We start from the raw sequence: 22,608 nt of genomic DNA, 5'->3' as shown, positions 1-22,608 counted from the left end.
CTTAGCAAAAATAAGAGAGGTTCAGTCATCTTTCCAGGACTTTTTTCTTCTCGCCCTCTGAAAAACTCAGCACCATATTGGAAAACCTCAACTGAATATTCTACAGTATTTTGTTCATATATCTGTTAAAAAAATAGGGAACAGCCTAAAAGGCTTCAACACAGCATGGAGTTTTTCCAGGTGTGTGTATAGTTCTCATAAAATATTTACCAGTTTCTGTGACAACTCAGTAGAGCATTTCTATTTTGGAAAAAGATCACTAGAAGATATGTGCTTGCACTTTTGTGTTTTCACCTAGTCTTCGTATTTTACTCTCACTTTGCTCCTTACCTCTGGCTGATTAGAGATATTGAGAATGAGGGCCCACAGTTCAGGTCGGAGTGCTGTTGGACATCCCTGACGAACATATTGTTGAGCTGCAGCACTATCTTGTTCTGCTAAAACTGTAAGAAACAAAGCACGTAATGAATTGATGTAGTTTAAGACTTCCAAAGTTTATCAAACACTTTGATTTTTAAGTTAACTAACCGGTTTACCATGCTGTAAAAATCAGCTAATAAGAAAACATCCAAAAGGTCTGGTTTCCACTATGCAATTTTGGAATAGTTCCCTGGGAAACAAGGCAATTGGTATTAATAACCAAGGCTGTACTACCTTCTGTCATAAACCAGCACTTAGTATGTATCTATGGCTGTATCATGGCTAGATGCAGCTAATAGGCTGGCATCAAACAGAATGCCAGCCATATATAGCCACAAAATACTCCTGTTTCACTGTAAGTGGTATCTCACTTCAAATAGGAGATTGCCACTCACTTTGGTTTTTTGTCTCCCCTATTTTTATGTTAACTATACAGATACCTTCACAGATAATCTTGGGGCAAGAATTTTCCATTTCAGTGTACTGTCACGTTCTCTCATTATTGGTATATGTACTCTGAAAGATACAGACTTCTCAGAAGATTTTGGTTTTCCTTCAGACAGACATAAAACAAATATTCTACTGTTGACAGGTTTGTTTAGATGGGTCATTGTTGTTAAGCTTTAGGCTACTCTGTCACAAGGGCCTCATCCTGAATACAGTACCATACATACCTTACAGCAGATTATCTCATTCCTTACTTGAAACTATAAACTTGAAAGATGTGCATCTTTAGCTATCGTAATCTGGTAGAAGTGTTGTTTCCCATTGAGGTTATGTGGTTAACTGTTTCCTCATACCTGAAATGTCTTTCACAACAGAGAAATAGTGGGGACAATATTTCTGTGAGATCATCTAGACATTAGATAGGTATTGTACTGGTACTCAGAAGTTTCCAAATCTGTACCCTCTGATTTTTCTGAAGTCTCTCAGAAACAGCTTGCTTTTCTAAATTTCACTAAATTCGCTATTCACAATACCTGCCCTGACATGACTTAGAAGGATGAGAACGGAATTACATGTCTATTTAATTGACTCCTCTCTCCTTAAACACTGAATAGACCAGTCTGTCAATTTTCTGTTTAACCTGCAGAGCTCTAACATAGATTATGTGATCCTTTCTTCCTAAAGAAAGGCGGCAAAAAAAAAATAAATTCCTACATTCCCCACAAAATTTTAGAAAAGACCATGATTTATCTCAGTGTCCATGAGCACTTACTTTATTTTTTCTTACTGAGACACAAAATACTAAAAAGTAGTTTTGCTATATACAAGATGGGTTTTACTAAATACAGCAAAGAAAATTCCTCAGACTTGGCAATACCGCTAGTATAAAAGCAAAATTAATATATCAGTGGCAACCAAAGTCATAACCAACACTCAACAGAGCATGCAGTAGAATTCCCACTGAATGAACAGTTTATGCTCAAGACTCTTAAACTACATTTTTGCAGAATTTTGTGATTTTGCATATAGGAGAAGCTAAGACAATCACTGTAATAGAAGCTGCTCTACACAGACCAGAGATGAAGAGTAAGAATTACATTGTGGAGTTGAATGACTGGCTCAGGAAGTATGGATGGGGAATTTATTTGAAGAACAGAGATGGACAGTACCCTAAGGAATTCCTCTCAGATCAGAAAACAGATAATGAGGGGTAGAAAGAGGACCGCAAAAGGAGAATTAAGAAAGAAAGGTTGCTGTTTTGTTACTGCAACAAAAAAATGGGATGGAAGACTTCTGGGATGGTATCCACTCTATTTTTTTTCTTTGATGGTGACAATGTTTAGCAGGAATCACAAGAGACAGTGAGAAGCAGATACTGATGGACTTCAAACATTCCTTGTATGTTTCTTCTATAAGCAAACTCAAGCTAATAAATTCTTCTTTCTTTTATCTTTCCCTTTCCTTTGTAGGTTATTTCTTACCCTACAAAAAAAAAAAAAAACAAACAAAAAAAACAACCCAGAGCTTCTTTAATAAAAGCATTATACACAGACAAAGGAGTAAATTTTCCATAGTGGCTAATTATTGCAATATTTAGCAAATTCTGCAATCGCAAATAACCATTAAAAAGACCATTCTGATGCACAGGCGTAAATCCCATTACACTAATGAGAACTTTGTGTGCAGAGAAGGAAGTCCAGAGTCTTTTGATTTTAAAATGAAATTCAGTAGTGGTGTAAGTTATCACCAAAAAGTTATGTCTCTATGCTTCCTATTTAATTTTAATTATCTGTGGAGCTGCTTATCTGATAGCTATTGGTACACTGTAAATGCTTGCTTTTCTGTCCCTGTCTACATTACAACGGTCTCTGTCTGTGTTAGTCTATCTGTTGTCATACAAATGGAGTTCGTCATCCAGTATGCAAAGAGCCAATCTCACACAAAGCTGAGATATCACTTATCACATGTCTGCACAGAGATGGGTGCTAGGTGGCAAATCCACAAAGCTAGCTCACCTCTTAACACACGGTAAAACATTTTACACGCTTTGAACAATTGTTTACAATTAGGTTTAGTCACATTGAATTCTCATTGGTTCTTACGAGCCGGTTGACTACATGTCTAAATTTTTAAAATGCTATAATTTAGATGGAAATTTACTGAATTCATTCCTAACTATTCACAGTTTATTAAAGATGAAATCAGATCCATACCTTTCTGTCCAACACGTACATGTTCATTTTCAAAGAACTCTAGAAAATACAAAAATGGTAAAAAATAAGTGAAAAAAAAGATACTCCAGCAAGTAATGCATTTTATATTTTTATTACATACCATTACGTTCAGCTGATTTTTACTGCTAATGTCACTAAAAATTACCCTGCATCAGCATCAATATTCTTTTTCAAAAAATAAGAAGAAATAATACTACAGAATTTTTTCTTGCCTGAGTGACACAAATACCAAAGCAGCACTATACTACATGAACCTAGACTTTCAATTAGGTAAGTTTCCATTTAAAAAGGAAAATGACTTGATACTATAATGTTTTCCATTTATATATGGAAAGTCCATTTCAAAACCTGTTGCTACAGGAATAGATGCATACATGGAAAACCAACAGAAATTATGCACTATTTAAGCTGCTGTACATCAATATATGGATATTTTCTGTAATCTTTTCTTAAAGACAGTTATCTAAAAGATGTTTGTATATAAGCCTGTTAGTTGGCTTAAAATTTATTGAAATTTTCTGTGTTTTTGGAGACAGACAATTTGGTTCTTTACATGCTGAAGTGTTCAAACACACCGAAATTAATATCTTTTCACGTTAAGGTGACAATTTTAAATCTTCTCCAAATCTGTCTCTTCATATTTACAATGTTTTCTATTATTAGCTGTAAGTTGCTAAGAAAATCACTAGAATCATAGTTACAGAACAAATATTTATGATTAATTATGGAGAAAAAATACACAAATTGCTTGATAATTGCAAAGTATTCTACTCATTAGTGTTCTATTTAAATGACTGAAGCACAGTATTAGCTAACCAGGAGGCACTTGCGCTGAATCATCAATACCCAGCTGTCCTATATTTAAGCCTAGTTCACTGAAGTCTTCTTTCTGAAAAGAAACAAAACCATAAAACAGAATTAACAACATTTAATTCTCTAAATCACTAGATACTTCTTCTGACAGTCTTAAGGCAAATATTTTCTTTTAACCAAACATAATTCTTTTAAATACACACATATGAAATAGAAGCTTCGGTTTTTAAAGAGAAGGAACTCACATCAATTCTTACTCTAGTTTTAGTTATAGGCCCCAGTTTTCATGTCAGCTATGAGTTACACCTGGATGTAGTAAGGTGGTGAATGAAAGATCAGGTTAAGGCTTTCTAATTCCCAGCTCTTTTCCAATTCCAGATGCAAGTTTTCCTACTAACATAAAATTCTCAGGAGACTCATCAGTGAAGCATTAAAAGCTCTCCAATTATATTTTCCAATTATAATACTAGTACCCAAGCATTTCCTTTAATTTACAATTTGATAATAAAGGGATGTAAAATTACTTTGAGAAGAAAATCAGAAGCTAACTGATTGTCAGGTTACTGACCTTGTACAGCATCAAATAAAACTGTAGAATTGAGATAAACTACATAAAGTTTCTTGTACAGAAAAAAAATAGTAAGTGAATAACATGTACAGAAGTATATTTTTGGCACAAATTAAACCTGTGTGGCACAAAATGAAAACCTTTCTACTGGCAGATAATTTACTGTTTATGTTTTATTTTTCATTAAAAATGTCTTTTCATAAATTTATGCAAAGCTTATGCTCTGTGTTTTTACTACATATTTAGACTGATTTTTACTTTTAAAAGGAAAACCCTACCATGACACTAATATTCTCCCTTCCGGTTTAGAATCTTACTCATGAGCAAAGTGGAATAGTTCTTACAGAAACCTCTTGAAAGAATAAATATACTTACCAGTTCTGGAATATCTTTAACTTTTAGAGGAACCTGAATTAGCCCCAGATGATTTCTGAAACTAGGCTGTTCTCCATTTTCATAATTTGGGTTTCGAAGATTCATCAGTACCTTAAAAATGGTAGCTCTGTCATTCTTCGCATATATTCAGAAATCCTCTTAACATCATCAGTGTTACAAACGGTACATTCAGCATAAAACAATTTCCTGCAACTATCATATATAGGCCCAAATTATCAAATTTTATCTCAGTATTTTCAGTATAAAAAAGTAGCCACATTTTTAAGGAAGCAACCATATTCTACTTTGAAAAGAAAGCTCAAATTATGAATAAAAACACAGAAATAATTTTAAATATATGGGCTTAAGTGCTGGCTACATAGTAATATCTTGACTAAAACTCACTTCCTCATCAAAGCTACTCGCCAAGAGTATATTTCTGATGGCTACAATATCCAGGATATTCATCAGCATTACTTATTTCTGAAAGAAATTTTATTCACATTCTTACTCTGGCAATCTTATGTAGCTTTCAAAGTGTCACATAATTTGCTACCAAAATTATTTCTTACTAAATAACAATACACCAAAATATCTTTTTTCATTTAAGAATAAAAATTAATTACAGAATTGAAAACCTAAACTAAGGATAAAATTAAAGTGACAAGGAATCATGTCAAGATAAGTAACTATGATCTAAAAAGGAATAAAACAGTCACTTGCATACTGTTATTCCATGGGTACAGATTTTGATATTATAATGTTGAGCTGGCAAGGATTCTTTTGAAGATGAGTTTCCAGCTCTTAAGAAATTCTTCCACAACATCCTAACTCTACAATTCTCAGTCTTGTAAGTAATCTAATACCATATAACCTCACTGCCAGACTTGTAAGATTAATATAAGAAACTGCAAACTCTGGGGAAAAAAAAAACAGTACAAAAGAAAAGGAGTGACCACGATGGTCACTGGGTAAGGCTAAAATGAAGATGGATTTGTTTACAGATTCAAGATCAAATACACAACTTGGCTGTTAATCCAGTGATGGAAAACAGAATAAATCAAGTTTTCAATATTTTCAGTAACTGAACAAGAGGAACTCTTTAGAAATGTAGTAAAATGGATAGAAAGTTTATTGCTGGATTCAGAAATGCACTCAAAATGCATAACCATGAAACAATTTACACTTAAATCAGAAATATTATAAACCTCCTCTACCACTACAAAAGACATTCCAATAAACTTGCACTGAATCACTTAGAAATATTAGAACATTAATGCTAACTGATAATTCAGTATTAGACTTCTACATTTTATTCTGTAAATTTGGAGGCCATGTTAACTCTAATTCTACACTGTCATCATGCTCTAGATGATTTGTTTCCTGTATAACTCACAAGATATACAGATACTGATTTTTTAAAATATTATTTTCAATTGCATTTTAATCCAAAATCTCCTACTGTGTCACCATTAAGTTAACTGTCATCAACAATGTTGACTGCCCATTGTCCACATCTATTCTAGGCAGAGATGGTAAAGCAAGTTCTGTTTTACTAAGATGTTCTGTGCTTGAACCATGCAAAATGATGAGTCATACTGTCATTTCTGACTTAAAAGATTAAGCAGTCACCGTTCTTTTTATTGGTTTGATTACAGACAAAAGCATCCAAATTCCACACAGTTCTGTTTCACGTTTGATTTTTCACAGTCTTCATAGACGACCTACAATTTCAACTGCATACAGGTCTACTATCTACCACCAGTCTATCAGCTTCACATATTGCAAGTTATCAGCCTAATGTATTTGAAATGCAAAGTTATTTACTAGATCAGTTGGAAAATTGCTCTGCAAGGAAAAAAGTTAGCTCCAAACTGTTATTTAAAGGAGAAGTTTATCACAAGTACAATTTAAAACTGCAGTTAAAAAGAAAGAGTCAATAGCATTTTGTCTATTGTCCAAAACATGGACTCAAAAAAATGCTGGATTTCACTTGCTATAAAGGACAAATTGTTTGAAATACGCTTAATTATTTTTCCCAATTCACATAAGAGACTATAATGGATACAAGTCAATGGCTGAGTGATTGTCTCATAAATGCTTACCTCAAGAAAATCTTTAGGTGCATAAACAGGCCGGAAGAGACTTAAATCTGAAATAAGATTTCAGTGATTCTATCTTAAAACCAAGAGGTGAAAAAACAAAGCATTTTTCCCATACCTGTTACACAATCTAGCAATTTCAACAGCATATTAGAGCAAAGATTAAAATAATATTATCACAGATATCATGGCTACAACCACCACATATTCTCCAAGATTATGCTACTGTTAGTGCCTCAGTTTTGTAAATCCCAAGTAAGTGAACAGTAGTCACAGGAAGCTCTACTTATACCACATAAATCTTTTGATTGAACCATTCTTAGACATGGGAGAGATATGATATTCAAAAGAGGGGCTTTTTTTAACTGCATAGGTTGCTGAATTAAATGTACTGCTGTCAAATAAAAAATAGGTACAACAATCCATGAAAAGTATTTGCCATCACAGAGGTGGTACTACGATACCTTTGCAAAGTCATTTCTTTTAAGGAACTTGGACATGAACTAACAAGGCAGTTAGCCTTGCTGTCCCAAAGGATGATTATTTTGTGCAAATGTATTTTTATCTTTTGTTGCTAGTATGTCTAAGCTTAAGTATCCATAGTTCTGAACATTTTCTTCCTATTAGCCTGAGCTTACACTAAGAGGAGCTGTGCCCTAGTGGTATAAATCTCTGAAGCACTGGAATGAGGATTATTATACCATAACCTCTCAGTGATGATTCAAAGTTAGTACAATAACTTGAAACAAAATAACAATGACATTAATATTTATTTATGCATAATGACACATTACTAATGAGAAAAAAAGATTTAAATCCGTTTAGGTTGAAGTGATTACATTAATCTTTGATGGATAAATAAAATGTACATGCTATTTTTCTATGCACATAAATTAGTTGACCTTACCTGGCTCATCAGTTCCCATTTCATTCCATTTATTAAGCAGTTCTTTCTGTTCAGTTAAAGGCCTCTGGAAGGCATAAGAAGGTAACTCTTCTTTTTTTAACAAAATGAGTAAAAACATGCCTATTTCAAATACATAACTCAATGTAACACTTTAAAAAATAGATTGCACTAGAAAAACAAATTATTATTTTTTTATACAAATTAGCCCCAGGCTGAAGGTATATTCTACTGTAGAAAGTCCAAGTTCCAGTTCAAGGAAAAAGGGAGCCCATTACATAGTTTCATGTGCTTACTAAGGAGTTTTAGGCTATTTAGTAGTCAGTTTCATATTACTGAAGACTTTCTGCTCCTTCCACAGAGCTGCTGGACTTTGTCATCAAATTTCTGTCCCTGGCATAGTCATGAAAAGCAAACACAGCTACATCCTTTATCTCAGATGATGAACTACAGAGGTTCTGCTACCTGTCATAGATACACAACAGGAGAAAGATAACGAACAAAACATTCTAATATTCTACCCCAATTCCATGATTCTTAATATTAAAGCCTCTAAATTAATAAAAAACAAAACAGAGCAGATTGAATGACAGTCAAAATTAGCAATGTACCAGCACCTATCTCTGAGTACCAATTTAAATATAGCTTTCTCCAGCACACAAAGTATGTCTGCGCTGTGTACAGGCTATGCCCCTAGAAGTTATACAGCTGAGTATGTACGTAAAAATGCTCTATTAAGAGCAATGAACATAGCAATTATCTTTCCAACATGCTGCTCCCTCAAAAGGATAATTACTGCAACAGTAAAGAGGAAGATCTACCTACAGACTTCATCGTCTCCTAAGTTGAGTTGGTGCGTACATTGCCACTGTCCCTGAAAACTACTCTGTATTAAAATTATTTGGATACCAGCCTTGCAGTTCTTGATAACCATGTGTAAAAAGAACATTACAAGTGCACAAGATGAGGCTTAATTTCCAAAAAATGTCAGTTTGGCAACAGAAAGTTGGTAATACATTACCTTCTGCGCTAGTGGGATACTGAGTTCTGTGCACATGCTGTTCAGACTTTTTAGAATTCGCTTCTCCCAGCTTCCCTAAAACACACACAAAAAATTAAATTTTATGGACTTTCTTTTTCTTCTAATAGCATTTATCATGTAATAACAAACAGCTTTTTAAAGTCATATATAAGAAAGGATAGCAAGAGTCACTGACCGACATCTGCAAAACTGTTAAGGGAACATTTGCAAACTTATTTAAATGGAAACAATAAAACAAAAAAATGTCACTTTTTACATCACAATAAAAAAACAGAAAAATGAGTTCTCACATTTCAGATCTCCAAAAAGCATGTATTTCACAATTACTGATTTTTGACGTATGCCTAATGATCAAGCTTCCTTATATATCAACATTTAACATTTTTCAGAGAATTACAAGCAGGGCAATCAACTGTGTACAGAGAATGCCTTCTCCACTTTGTGACCTGAAGAAAGTGCAAGTCTTTCTGCACAAAAGGTATCTTAGGTGCTCTCAGAAGTTTAAAAATTTAGCAATTTGGTATTCTTCAATGCTCCAAAAAATAGTTCTTCTAAAATAATGCTCATGAAATAGTTGTCTAATCAAAGAGAAAATGAGAAGTAGGCAATACCTCAGAAGCAAGTGGACAGCTTAAAGAGCAATCAGATTCTTCCAACTATTGCATTAGACTTCAAACTCACCATATGGTCCCTAATCCATGGATAATTCCTCTGAAGTTAATGCCAACCAGTATTTACTTCCTTGTCTATTGGCTTAGGATTTTGCTTCTGTGATTACAGCAGCACTGGTGGGTCTTATTTTTAATTTAGTTTTCTGTGGATGATGAGTCAGGCCTCAATCAAATGAATGGAAAGACTCCTCTTAATGTCATTTAGCTCTATTTATTAATTGCAAATTTTACAACAGTTAGTTACTGTCTAACCACATGTTCAAACTTAAAGTTCTGCCTAAAAGGGGCTGCAGTTTATTAGACAGGATGTAAATGAAGGGAAGGGCAGATGTTCAAATGTTCTGTCAAAAGAAAAATTATCTTGTCTATAATTGTTTCGGTTTAGCTTCCATTTAAAAGATCCTTTCATGAATTCTTCCATCAAACAAAATAGCTATCTTTCAACAGAAATTCCTTCTCACAATCAAGCAATCCCTTCACCTTCTCTTGTATAAACAAAACAGATCTGAGTTTAGACTGTAAGGAATGTTTTCCAAATTACAGTATTTTTTATAATATTCTGTATAGTAACATTTGTCTTTGTTGAACTTCATATGGTTCTTGTTAGACCGCTCTTCTAGTCTATTCAGGTGGCTGCAGGGTGGCTCTCCCCTCCAAAGTGTCCACGTCCCCAGTCAGTTTGGTATGATCTGCAAACTTCATCAGGGTACACTCGACCCCATCAAAATTAAGTGGGGGGAGCATGAATATGCTCCAAGATATAAAAGCTACAAAAGAAGCACAGAGGAGGCAGGTGGCAGCTTTCTAAGACCAAGAACCAGCTTGTTCTAATGAGCAATGGAGGTCAATACTCGGTATGACTGACAACTGCCAGACCAGACATTAACCCACATTGCATTGGGGATGCAACATGTCAGTAATAAATCACTTCTGGATACTCATAAAACTGTGTCATAATTCAGCCTTCAAGACTCTGCCCAGTAAAAGATGTTCAAATAAAAGCAAGCAAGTCAAAACAAAAATAAGGGTTACACAGCCTCTGCAAGCAAGACGCCCTTCCCCTCTTCCCAGGACAGTGCAGTTACCTGCAGTGAGCAGAAACAGAATGCAGTTTCCTCAACTGAAATAAAAGCCAGAGGCAGAGTTCACAAAGCCATTTCATTGATGGGAACAATACATTTTCCAAGACAATTCCTCTAATTTCACGAAGAAATTTAACACTAAGAAAACATGCTGCTGGGATTGCTGTGGTTACAATGATAACTTTCAGTAAAATAGTTGAAACTGAGGAAGACAGTACTGCTATTTGCGAAAAACTTCAAACATGTCTATTACAAATCAGATTTATCTTATCCTGTAGCAACGTCATTTATAAACCTTCACTGCAAGTAAATGAACCTGAGCGGACAAGAAATAAACTAAACAAAAATACGTCACAACTGCATATACTACCCAGGATTAGTTACAGGTTTTTTCAGAATAATGAATCCTAAAATTATTTCTTCTAGAAGATTAGGCAGAAATGTGATTCTTTCAGAGTGTACCCAGTCAGACCTACTCTGTGGGTAGAATTCAAGGTGCCTGGACACAGATTTCATTTGGTACATTTCCCCTAATCAACATCTGTAAATTTTAAAAAGAAGAGAAATACAGAAACTACGTTGGTACTGCTGTCATTCTAATGCTCAGAAACTTTTAATTTGGCCTCTGATAAGAGGCATAACTTAATTTAGGACACAAGAAACCAAATCAATACGTGATCTAAAAGAGACCTGAATATCCCTTAATCCAACTTCTATAACAAGAAACAGAAATTCTTTCAGGAATAATGAAAATGTTATCAAATTTATTTTGACTTTAATAATTTCCAAAGAAAACATTATTCTGTATCAACTATTCAAGCACTCTATTTTCTCAAAGAGATTTAGAAACTGGGAAAGGTAAATTGACTGTTGAAGGATCTTCAGCAGTCACAGCATTAGTATACGTTGTATTGTCATTTCAATACTTTCAGAGTCTATTCACTAGTCTGTTTCAAGAAAGAAAACTGGTAATTTACCTGTTTTTTTGTCCTTTAGGGATTATTTACCTCTTCTAGGAGAAACTACAATACAGATAGGAACATCTGTATTACACTTTAGAAAGTTCCTAGTACCCATGCTCCTATTGAAACTGTAAAGCTACTCATATTTGAAATAGGACTTGGGGAGTGCTCTAGCTCGTCACTATCAACATACAGTCAGAATGCTTTTTAGATTGTGTGTCTCTATAGCATATACAACATGGGGAATCTGGTCTTAGCTGGGCAAAACACCTACCAAAATATCAATAGCAAATACAACAATATACTTCAAGGTAATTTTCCAATCAAGTCTGTTGTTTATGTATGGACTTTCTTCAAAATGCAAGATCTGAAAACAAGCAAAGAGGAACATACAAAAATGTAATTACTGGGAGGTAAAGATTTGCTTTAGCAAAGCTCCACTTCAGTAAGATCTTCACAGACTTGGCTAGAAGCATGGAGGTAAAAAAAATCTAACAAAGCAAGGCACATACAGGTTAAAATACAGACAATTATGGTCTTCTGCCTTCCTGGAAGTCTGAAGTGCAGCCCACCAGGGACATATTTATCTTTTTGGGTCCCTATATTTTTAGATAACCAGCTGATGCTACTCAAGTAGAACACACTGAATTCCTGTTAAGATTTCCTGTAGTAATATATAAAATTTCTAATTTTTGTGAATGTACTCCACCACTCTACTTTTAAGAGCTGCCCTACCTTCAGGAAGGTATACTGGATCACAGAAGATTACCCAGAGTTATGTTTCTGACTGCACAGATTTCAGATAAACCTATCAATTTTTTCATTGGTGACAGATTTAAAAGTAATGGAACAAAACTTTAAAGACAATCAAGCAAAAATAAGTATTATTAACTCAAACAACATGGGTTCTCTAGAGCCAGTAGAGTATCTCAGATTCCTTTGAAGATAGCTAGTTAACTTAATGTTGCCTTGCTCTGGAAAGCAACACCTTTCCCACTCTTATTGTGCTGGAGCCAAGCAGACCTAATCCAACAAAGAATTGGCTGCTCCCTTCCTGTTTTCTTACTCTTTATACTTTGCAACTGGATGATGGGATATCTTTTCTTATCTACCTATCTCCTCCTCAAGTTTACTTTTTTAACATTTCTCTCAAAATCCTGAAACAAGCTCCCAGCTTACAGCTAAAAAAGGAAAAAGAACTTGTATGGATTAAAACATAGCAGTGCAAATTCACGGTAGTCCTATAACATACTATTAATTATAAGAGTTGATATTTACAGTGTTTGGTTTGTTGTGAACGTTGTAAAATCTACATAGGACAATTAAAAGACAGCCTCATGGGAGGTATCAGATTGTGGAAACATTTTTTAATATTTCTTTGGTCTCAGCTTGTTATGCTTCTCTTTAGCTCTTTTTGCTCTTATTTTTATGTTGTTCACTTCATTTCTTCATTGCTGTTCGCAGCAGAGTTGTTCTAAAACTAGCAAAGCCTTTCCAAGTGAACTCTGGGAGCAAAACAAACAGTTGAAGAGGTCTGCAATCATTTCCCCTCACCTACATGCAGATATGAAAATAGTCAATACGGCAGTTCAATGGATTCAGGAATGTTTCAACTCAGATCAGCCTCTGCTGGGCAGGTAAAGCAATTAGCCAAGTTCAAATTTTTAATCGTAGAATCTAGTGCTAATACTTTGCCTGCATGAAAAGGTGTAAGTTTTAAGCAATAATTCTGCTGTTTAACAAGGCGGGAAGGGGTGAGCTACCTCCCCAAAACTATAACCAGACCAAATACCTCAGAAAACACCAGAGATGTGAAATAACCTGATGTTTTAAACAAAGGTTCTAAATATTGTATCTGACATTTTTAAGGAAACAAAAACCAAGACCTAGTATTACTCTGCCTAGGAAAGACCTAAACAACAGTGATCAACCTCAGCTGAAACACAGGACCAGCTCTCTAGCACACACTATTAGAAAATACATATTTTGTTACATTAATATTCAAAGGTGTGAAAATATTAATGCCAGTATTTTTTCTACACTGGACAATACCACAACTACATGAATGGTTTACAACATTACTACTTGTTGCCATTAATGCTCAATCCTTTCCTAGAAAGCTATTTTTCCTTTTGAGGTAGTGAAAAGAATAGAGTATAATAACTTCAGTCTGCCCCCTAAAAATGAGAAAACAGAACCAATTTAAAGAGAAAAAGGGTTAATTATGAAGATCTCAATATCTAGGAAAATACCAATATAGTTTCAATTACTAATTCAAAGTAATTCCAGTAACTGCTATCAAAGAAAGACAGTTTTCAGAGAGCATTACCCTTCTTTCCAGAACTCTGAAGTAGAGCAAAATTAATTAAGATAGAAAAGGATAAATAAAATGTCAACAAGCTCATAACAATGGAAACAGTATCTTAAACAGTGGCTGTGCATAATAAAAATAGAACATGACTTACATGGAAAACATTTTTCTACCAGGACAAATTTTATTGATAGAATCAAATTATTCTTTTCCAACTGTTGTCGTGCTAAAAGACAAATAAAATGAAAACATCTACCCACAAATAAAACAAAAATAGTCCTCCACCTTCAAAATGTAAATTAGATTTCCAATACCTAATAAAAGTAAATTGGTAAGTTTCCACTTTTATTTCTCTCCCCAAAGGTATTAGCAAGCTGTACATTTGCATTTTAGCCATTTCCAAATATTTGAAAAAAAAAACCCAAAATCATCAAAACACTTGACTTTGTAAGCTTTTAACATTGTTTATTGCTCTTTACTCAAAAAGAATAACAAAACCTCGTTGTGATTCAACTGATCTGATTATGATTGTTTTCTTATGGACCTATTACCTACAGCAATAAATGTGTGTTTATATTGAAAAACCAAACAATCACATGTATCTCAGTAGTTTTAGAAAGTATAATGTTAATTCCCTAACTGTGTATTCATTACTGTTCCACGACTATCACCATTTATCGGTACTTCTCTGTGAAAAGGATACATATGCCTTTATTGAAGAGTTGTATTTCAAGAAAGGATTTAAGAGGATCTACTGGTTTTGGCTGGGATAAAGTTTATTTTCTTCATAGTGGCTTGCATAGTGCTGTGTTTTGGATTTGTAACCAAAATAGTGTTGATAACACACCAGTGTTTTAGCTGTTGCTGAGAAGTCATACATAGCTTTGAGGCCTTTTCTGTTTCTTATGCTTCTGCACCAGCAAGTAGGCTGGGGGTGGACAAGAAGTTGGTCAGCTAGGACTGAGCAAAGGAACCATGTGACATCATGCTTTAAATAAAAAAGCTGAGAGAAAGAAGGAGAAAGGAGGGACATTCAGAGTTACAGTGTTTGTTTGCACAAGTAACTGTTACGTGTGATGGAGCCCTGCTTTTCTGGAGATGGCTAAACATCTGCCTGCTGATGGGAAGTAGTGAATGAATTCCTAATTTGCTTTGCTAGCATGCGTGGCTTTTGCTTTACCTATTAAACTGTCTTTATCACAAGTTTTCTTACTTTTGCCCTTCTGATTCTCTCCCTTATTCTGCTTGGGGGAGAGTGAGCAAGTGGCTGAGCTACCTACCAGGGCTAACCCACCCCAGAGGATATGGATGCCTAATACTCTTAGAAATCGGGGTATGAAATTTTGAAACTAGTAAAGATAGGATTTCTCCTAGTCATTCCTAAACTATTAGAAAAACAGTCCTTTCCACACAGAGCTAAAAATAACAGTTACCTTAAGTACTGCATACACTTCTATAAAATAATAACCAATGAAACTGGTTTAGACAAACATAGATATACCTCTGTGGTTTTCACATTAGTAAACTGATAAGAATGATTATTTTCAGGCAGTAAATTGTGGCATTACATTTCACACCACAGAACAAAAATTGTTTAATACAATCTTTGTCCCCAAACGCTAAAGACTGAAACCCAGGATAGCAGGATAAGACTTACAGGAATAAACAACAATATGATTGAAAAAATAACACAATTTGTTGAATACCTTGTAAAAGAATACTGCAATATATTTCTAGGCATGGCTGAGTTAAATACAATTTTATCCTTACCTCAGATGTTTTGGTTAGATCATATTCTTGAAGCATTTTTTTTTACATTTTTACGTAAAAAACTTTTTTATTTATTTCAAATGGCTTTTATTGGTGAGAAAATAAAACCAACGAAGCAAAAATATTTTTTCCTGACATGAAAAATCCTCATTTAATCTTTCATAGTCCAGTTTTTCTTATTCTCCTTCAATATGCCTTAAGATCCTGAGCACTTTTCACCTTCCTTTCACATTTTTAAGTATCAAATATGTCACCTTTCTGAAGATCTCGCTATCTCTGCAGCCTGTTGTCTTTCATTGCAAAACTGCTTGTGTCCCTTCAAAACTATTTTTGTAAACCTAGGTGAAATGACCTATAGCTACACTTTTTCTTCTTCCCAAGAAAATCAAATTCTCCTCCTTGACATACTTCATATTGTCTCTAATCTAAATATTCACCTACCTGTCACTTTCATGATTGGAGAATTACTTGAGTATTTTTTGTATGTATGTAAAATGTCACATACACAACATTACTATTAACTTCAATGCAATTACAAATTTGTGTTTTTCCTAATGTATAAACCCTAGAAATTGTACAATAACATTATACAGAATAAATCTCAAATAGTGTAATGAAAAATCTGATATGAACGGTAAAATTGGTAACAACCAACCTGTGCTTTCCTCATATAAGCTAATGGTTCTTTCATATGCTCAGGTGGTGCTGCAGGATGACAGGGCGAAGGAAACCTTAAAAAGAATAGTATATTTTAAATGTTCAGATTTTTATTTTGCTTGATTAATTCTGTATTTGTAAAACTAAACATAACTCCTTTCAGCAGAGCACTAGTAAAACCACTGCATATGTTCATGAAAACTAAAAATAAAAAATGTTATTAGAAGTATTTCTTCCTCATCCTTTCCTATGGATGCAAACAATATAAAGATATGTGAGTATTAACATTTCAACATGAGTTCTTCTTATATACAAATAATGCTTACTCATAATTTCACATGTTTGTAAAGTCAAATAATTCTATGAACAAATCAGGTATTTTAATAGTGTATCCTCTTCACATTATGTCACCTTTATGACTCCCTGGAACTTTTACTATCCAGGACATTATTTTTTTCAAGAGATTATATATTTCTTGGAGGATTTCCTTTTAAAAATCAATAGAGAACATGTACATATCCAAAGCAATTAGAACTTTGTGGTGTTGACCTAAGCAAAATTGAATATGCACTCATAAACTGAATTATGCCAAAATATAAAAGCTGGAACAAAAATTTAAAAAAACCAAATCAAAACACTAAATTATCTTCCCGTAGTAGTGCAGATTATTTCTAAACAAGTTATTGCCAAACATCTCATCCAGCTTATTGTTAATTGCTTCAAATGTCTTTCAGGAAACAAAATTTACGCAAAGCTTCTCTCACAGTTTGCCTGTTTCATTTGTTGAAACGTGTTCAATCAGTTCCTATCAGATGATTTTGGGAAATCCTCCCCAAATTTCTTCCCATTTGTAACTAGTAAAGTCATTCTTGTACTTGCTGCTAATTTGTTCTGGACAACTCTGTGCTCATATGTAAAATGGAATCAATAATAACGAATTTCAGCAAAGCTGTTTCTTGGCTTCTCTACAATGTTCATGACATCATGGTACTCTCTAGTTAATTTCAGTCTTCCAGGACTATTTTCATTATTTTGCAGCTTTTTTCTGTGAACTCAAAGAAACTGTAAGTATTAGTCCAAAAGACAGGTAAATACTTTTCCCTTGAAAGATACAATGAAGACAACTCCTTACTAACAGACACACAGAATCAAGTCCCTTGTAGTACTAAGACACACTGTTCAAAACCGGTAACTCTAATAAGCTTGTTCAAATTAGCACAAATAGATTTGCATAAACATTTATTATATAGTTACTTTTACAACTATATAGGTTACAAAATCCCCTTTTCCACCTTGCCAGAACATAAAGGCAACTTACGCTTCCCAGAATTTTGCTGAACAATAATAAAAAGGGTATTTTACAAATTTTAGTGTGTTTATAACCATATCCCAAGCATGATGACCACTGATCTGGTAGGTCTAGAGATCTAATATCTTAAATATTTTTTTAATAATTAATATAATAAAATATCTGTTATGCTGTCATAAACAGCTGAAACTAAAATTCATTTGCAGCAACCACCTCAGCTACGCAAGGATTTTATTATGACTGTCAGTACCTTTGGAAGTAAAATAACAAAGAAATTACTGAAGTAAAAAAATATGTTGATATTTCTTTTACTCGTTCCTTAAAACATACTTGAGTCCAATATATTCACTAGGGTGAAAGAGAAATAATAGCACTTTAAAAACAGAAATTAAGCAGGTACCCTTGGTTTGACAGATTTTGCAGATAATAATAACACATTATACACCTATATATACAAATGAATTAAAAGTAAATAATGTAAGCAGAACTTATTAAATAAAAATACTAAATTAACTCACACATTGAGTTCACTATAAACAGCATTCTGAAGCTTCTTTTCCCAACCTGTTAAAAAAAAAAAAAAAAAGATATCCAGAAGACAACTTTAGGAATTCATACTAATGGAAAATGTTGCTTCGCAGTCACTAGAATTTTCTGTCCTGTCTCAATTCATGTCTACCTACCAGACAGACAAGAGATGAAGAAACTTCAATCTAATTAAGACAGGAAAACCACAAGTTGAGACCTGTATAAAGGTTGAATATCCTCTATTTCCATCTACTGTTCAAATAATTACAACACAGTTTTGGTTAAATAATTATATGGTAGTTTTCAAAGCCTTCATATTATTAAAACAACTATAAATATTAGTAGACACAGTGTTCCCAATTATTATAAATCTTGTATCGCTTACCATCAAATCTTCATATTATTGTTACATAGCCCAAAACCTCCAATGAAACTTGGAAATTTAACTAAGGCTAAAATTTTCAAGAATGCCTTCATGAATGCTAATTTCTGTTTTCAGGAGTGAACTCTTGTATTATTCAGAACTTTCAAAAAAATTACCAGTATCTTACAAAATTATAAAATCACTTCTTCGCATAGTATGTTTTTCAAAATACTGCTTGAATCCATGAAGTTCTTCACTTTTAATTTTCTCTATCTTGTTTAATAATCTGGAATGACTGAATGTCTGCTTCTGGCTACTGTCAGCAACAAGATACCAAGCTGCACAAAGTACTGTTTTCATCCTGCACCTCACATATGTTCTTATGTAGAGCTATACTATTCGCAAATGTATCAATGAAGTATTACAAACCTGATGTCTTCAGAAAGTTCTTAATATCTTCTTTCAGTGATTCCAGTTTAATTTCTGGTTTATGTAGGCTAACCTAATATGAGAAATAAATAAATGAATAAATAAATCATCATCAAGCAAGCACTAAAAAGAAAGTAAACTGTGTATTTTAAGTTATGAAATAAGAAACATAATACATGCTTAAGGTTGCATACAAACTTCTATGTTTCCTTCTAACTTGATGACAGTAACTGCAGCCAAAAAAAATAAAATTCACCAACATTTTCCTCACTCTATGTCTTTGCTTTTACATCAGTGCTAAAAGCTGTATGTGGGGAAGGAAAGAGAGGAAGGAGAGGAAGTATGCAGTGACATATGTGCTTAATATTCTGAGTAGGTACACCAAATACTTAGTACAAATGCTAGATTCTACACATTATGACCAATCCTTTAAGGTACACAAGTAAATAACTAGCAGCCACTCACTGTATTCTACATGAAAGAATCAATCTGAAAATGTTCCATAACTTCTCACTTAACCTCTCACAGTTCACCTCTCTCAGATAAGGAATGTCATATTCGAACTTCAAATAAAAACTGTGGACCAAACAGCCCCCACCGCAGCTGTGACCACCGGTATATACAGCCTCTTGTAATGAAATGCACTCAACACAGACAATAAGGCACCAACCAGCTTTACAACTGTACCATGACACTACCACACAGATGTTCAGCAACAGCAGGAGCAGCTGCTATAGCATCTACTTCTTCTATAGCTAGACAAGAAAACAAATAGACCACAAAGGCTGAAGAGGACAACAATCAGAAACTCAGGAGTTTCTGTGAAGTGACTTCTAATATGTATTTTCCTAAACATGGAGTGTGGCAACAGCGGATTAACACCAGAAGATAAAGCTAGAGGTTTAGAAAAGAGTATCAACCCTGGCTGCTAACCCGAAAATAATAGTGAGATTCTGTGTGCAAGTCAGGCCACTGCCACGACAGCTCAAGGCATATGTTAGAAGCATATGGCCCCATCATCTACCTAGAAATGTGAGATATCTCATACAAGCTACTCAGCAATATGCTGTAGGCCTATCAGCTGCTGCTTCATTTGCAGTAAGTTATGCTGCTATTAAAAATAAACTTTAACCAGCTTGTTCAGTTTGCCAGCCCTACCAGCACAGCATGCTTTAGCTCTATTACACAAAACCAACAAACTCCACAATCTTATCATTTGCCTCACAGTTTATATATGGAAAAGGGTATTTGCTGTGCTGCACAGCTTGCCAGAGAAGCTGGTCTAGATGAATTCACAATGCAGAATTTTAAAGGAAATCTTTCTTTTTCCCTAGTTGAAAAGAGGAATGTCTAACAATGCAGAGACTGATAGCATCAGCATTTCTGCTCTTCTTTCAAGTCACCTTGCCATTACAGGTAAGGAAGGCTTTATATTTGGTTTATCAACTGCAATAGTGAAGAGACTGTAAGCATGCTTTCATGAGAAAGAAAGGTGATCATAAGCATAAGCCATAGGTGTGGTGAGTTGCGTAACTCATGTCAAATGACAAACATATTCCGTTCAGCACAATGGTAAAAGCTAGAGAAGGATCATTGCTAAAGGCTGGGAAAAAAAAGAAAGGTTTTCATGAGAGTTCTGGGGCAGCTCACAAAATACCATTTTAAGCAAAAGCCTCAAGGAGTATTTGATGAAGGATTCCTTCTGAACCTACTTTGATGGAAAGTCCTGCGTCTGTTTTGGACTGACGTATGTCAGGCTGAGTTTAATTTTTTTCTGTTGCAAGGCAGTGGTTTTGTACCTCTCCTGTATGAATTTTAAATAAAGTAACACCCATCAAACTGGGCAGATTGTGCCTTACTGTTCCCCAGAAGTTTTTGCACATACTTCCATAAATGTTCAGCTTTGTCTTCTGCATTAAATATGGCCAATTTTAATACCAAGGTCCATGGGGGTTTTACCTGTGGAGCCTGGTACACATGCTTCAAAATCCTTTTTAGATATGCAAAAAACCCCTCACAAATACAACGCATTGACAGATGTTGTGATACATCAACAACAACAAAAGCTTTACGATCTACTAAAAAGTGGGTTCATTGTCTTGACACTGTAAACGGTGCAAGAAGTAACAGAAGTGCAATCAGGAGAACTGATTTTTAATCCCCTGCTGTTCACACACCTGTAAAATTTGTGAGCTCTTGGCTCATTGAGGAAGCTCTGACACTCATATTGATCACCTTTTTTTTTTTTGTGGATTCCAGGAAACTCTGGAAATTGATATAGCGTATTGCACTAGAGGGGAGAAAAGAGTTCAGTCCACACAGACTACTTCCCATTTTCCCTGTCAGACCAAAAGATACAACAGAGGACTTTCTCATAAATTGCTGGTCCCAACAGAGCCTGTTCCCCACCTGCGGAACAAAAAACCCCAGTAACTCTATTGTACGCAGCAGGGTGGCAGTCAAAAAGGAAGCAGGACAGCACTTTCGGGAAAACTTTCTCCAAGGATTACATTACCGCATCAATGTCCACCAGTTAACTTCAGCCCTTCATGCCCATTTATTCAGTCACGTTCTATCTCACTATTCCTAGCTCTGCAGCAGCTGCAGTAAATATTCCTATGCTAATCTTTAATTTACCATAACTTCTATTTTTAGCCTCTTTCCCATGTCCTTTTCTTTCTCTTGACTGCAAAATGCTCTACTGAGAGAAATTTTCACATAAGAAACATGAGAAATCCCCTCCAGATTATTGGGGCAATTCTTGCGTCCCCACTCTTCCCGTTTCAGGATGCAATTGCCAAAGCCTCCTCCCATTTCTACTTTTTCTTTTGTTTACTTCTGGATTATGATTGATACATTCCTACAGTTTTAAGCAGAGCTACAGAGCCACAGAAACTGTCAGTTATGGACTCATTGCATACTGGATTGCTGATCAGTTTTCATATCAGAAATGAGACACCTGCAAGGTGAGGATCTGGCAGATTGTCCAGCTAGTGGCTGCAGACAGTTCCAACATAGAAGAAGAAAATACCCTAGCTCTGAATAACATAACCAAAGAAGAAAATATTTACTTCAGTAGTATCGAAATCCCTTCTGAACTGTTTTGCTGTAATTTAACAGAATGGTACCTCGTTGGAATGTATATGGGTGCATACAGGAACAAAATTGAGGAGTCAAAGAGACTTAGCAGAGCTGATGTTCCAAAATTACTAGACCAGGTCTCCCACATACTTTGATTTTCCTTTGGACTAATTGATCTAACTTCTTTCTGTGTTATACTATGTTGCAAAATACATTTAGGTGGTTTTATTTTAGGTGGGGTTTGTTTGTTGTAAACTGCTTGGTACCACCTACTGCCTAAGTGTTATTTGCATTTTCATCCCCTGTGAGTTTTTGGGAAAATGAAAAATATGTTGAAAAACTTTATTGATATAAAAACCATTACTATGATTTACACTGATAAAAATGCCTAGCTAAGATTTACTGGGGGGAAAAAACACCTTGATGAAATTTGTACTGATGAACTAAATTCACTTCCTGCATGATCATATGCAGCACACACCCAGGTATAACTACAGACTCTCCAATTTCAGTATATACATTTTGATGAAAGTATATCT

The 22,608-nt window shown here is 34.6% G+C and overlaps 1 protein-coding gene across 1 annotated transcript in view; it reads right to left on the bottom strand.

Moving 5' to 3' along the window:
- TBC1D19 (TBC1 domain family member 19) overlaps positions 1 to 22,608 on the bottom strand; it is a 53,440-nt gene that overhangs the window by 24,134 nt on the left and 6,698 nt on the right. Inside the window, exons 2-11 of the mRNA XM_037390797.1 lie at positions 18,989 to 19,061; positions 18,186 to 18,231; positions 16,357 to 16,432; positions 8,885 to 8,959; positions 7,867 to 7,930; positions 6,963 to 7,009; positions 4,858 to 4,968; positions 3,918 to 3,990; positions 3,081 to 3,119; positions 331 to 443 (exon numbers count right to left, since the gene is read on the bottom strand). Of these exons, the coding sequence (XP_037246694.1) occupies positions 331 to 443; positions 3,081 to 3,119; positions 3,918 to 3,990; positions 4,858 to 4,968; positions 6,963 to 7,009; positions 7,867 to 7,930; positions 8,885 to 8,959; positions 16,357 to 16,432; positions 18,186 to 18,231; positions 18,989 to 19,061 (717 nt within the window). The remainder of the gene's footprint in view (positions 1 to 330; positions 444 to 3,080; positions 3,120 to 3,917; positions 3,991 to 4,857; positions 4,969 to 6,962; positions 7,010 to 7,866; positions 7,931 to 8,884; positions 8,960 to 16,356; positions 16,433 to 18,185; positions 18,232 to 18,988; positions 19,062 to 22,608) is intronic.

Source organism: Falco rusticolus, chromosome 1 (assembly GCF_015220075.1).
Source record: "Falco rusticolus isolate bFalRus1 chromosome 1, bFalRus1.pri, whole genome shotgun sequence".
In the NCBI taxonomy this organism is placed as follows: domain Eukaryota; kingdom Metazoa; phylum Chordata; class Aves; order Falconiformes; family Falconidae; genus Falco; species Falco rusticolus.
The sequence above is the reverse complement of the archived record's forward strand: the minus strand, read 5'-3'. Positions and strand labels throughout refer to the sequence as shown.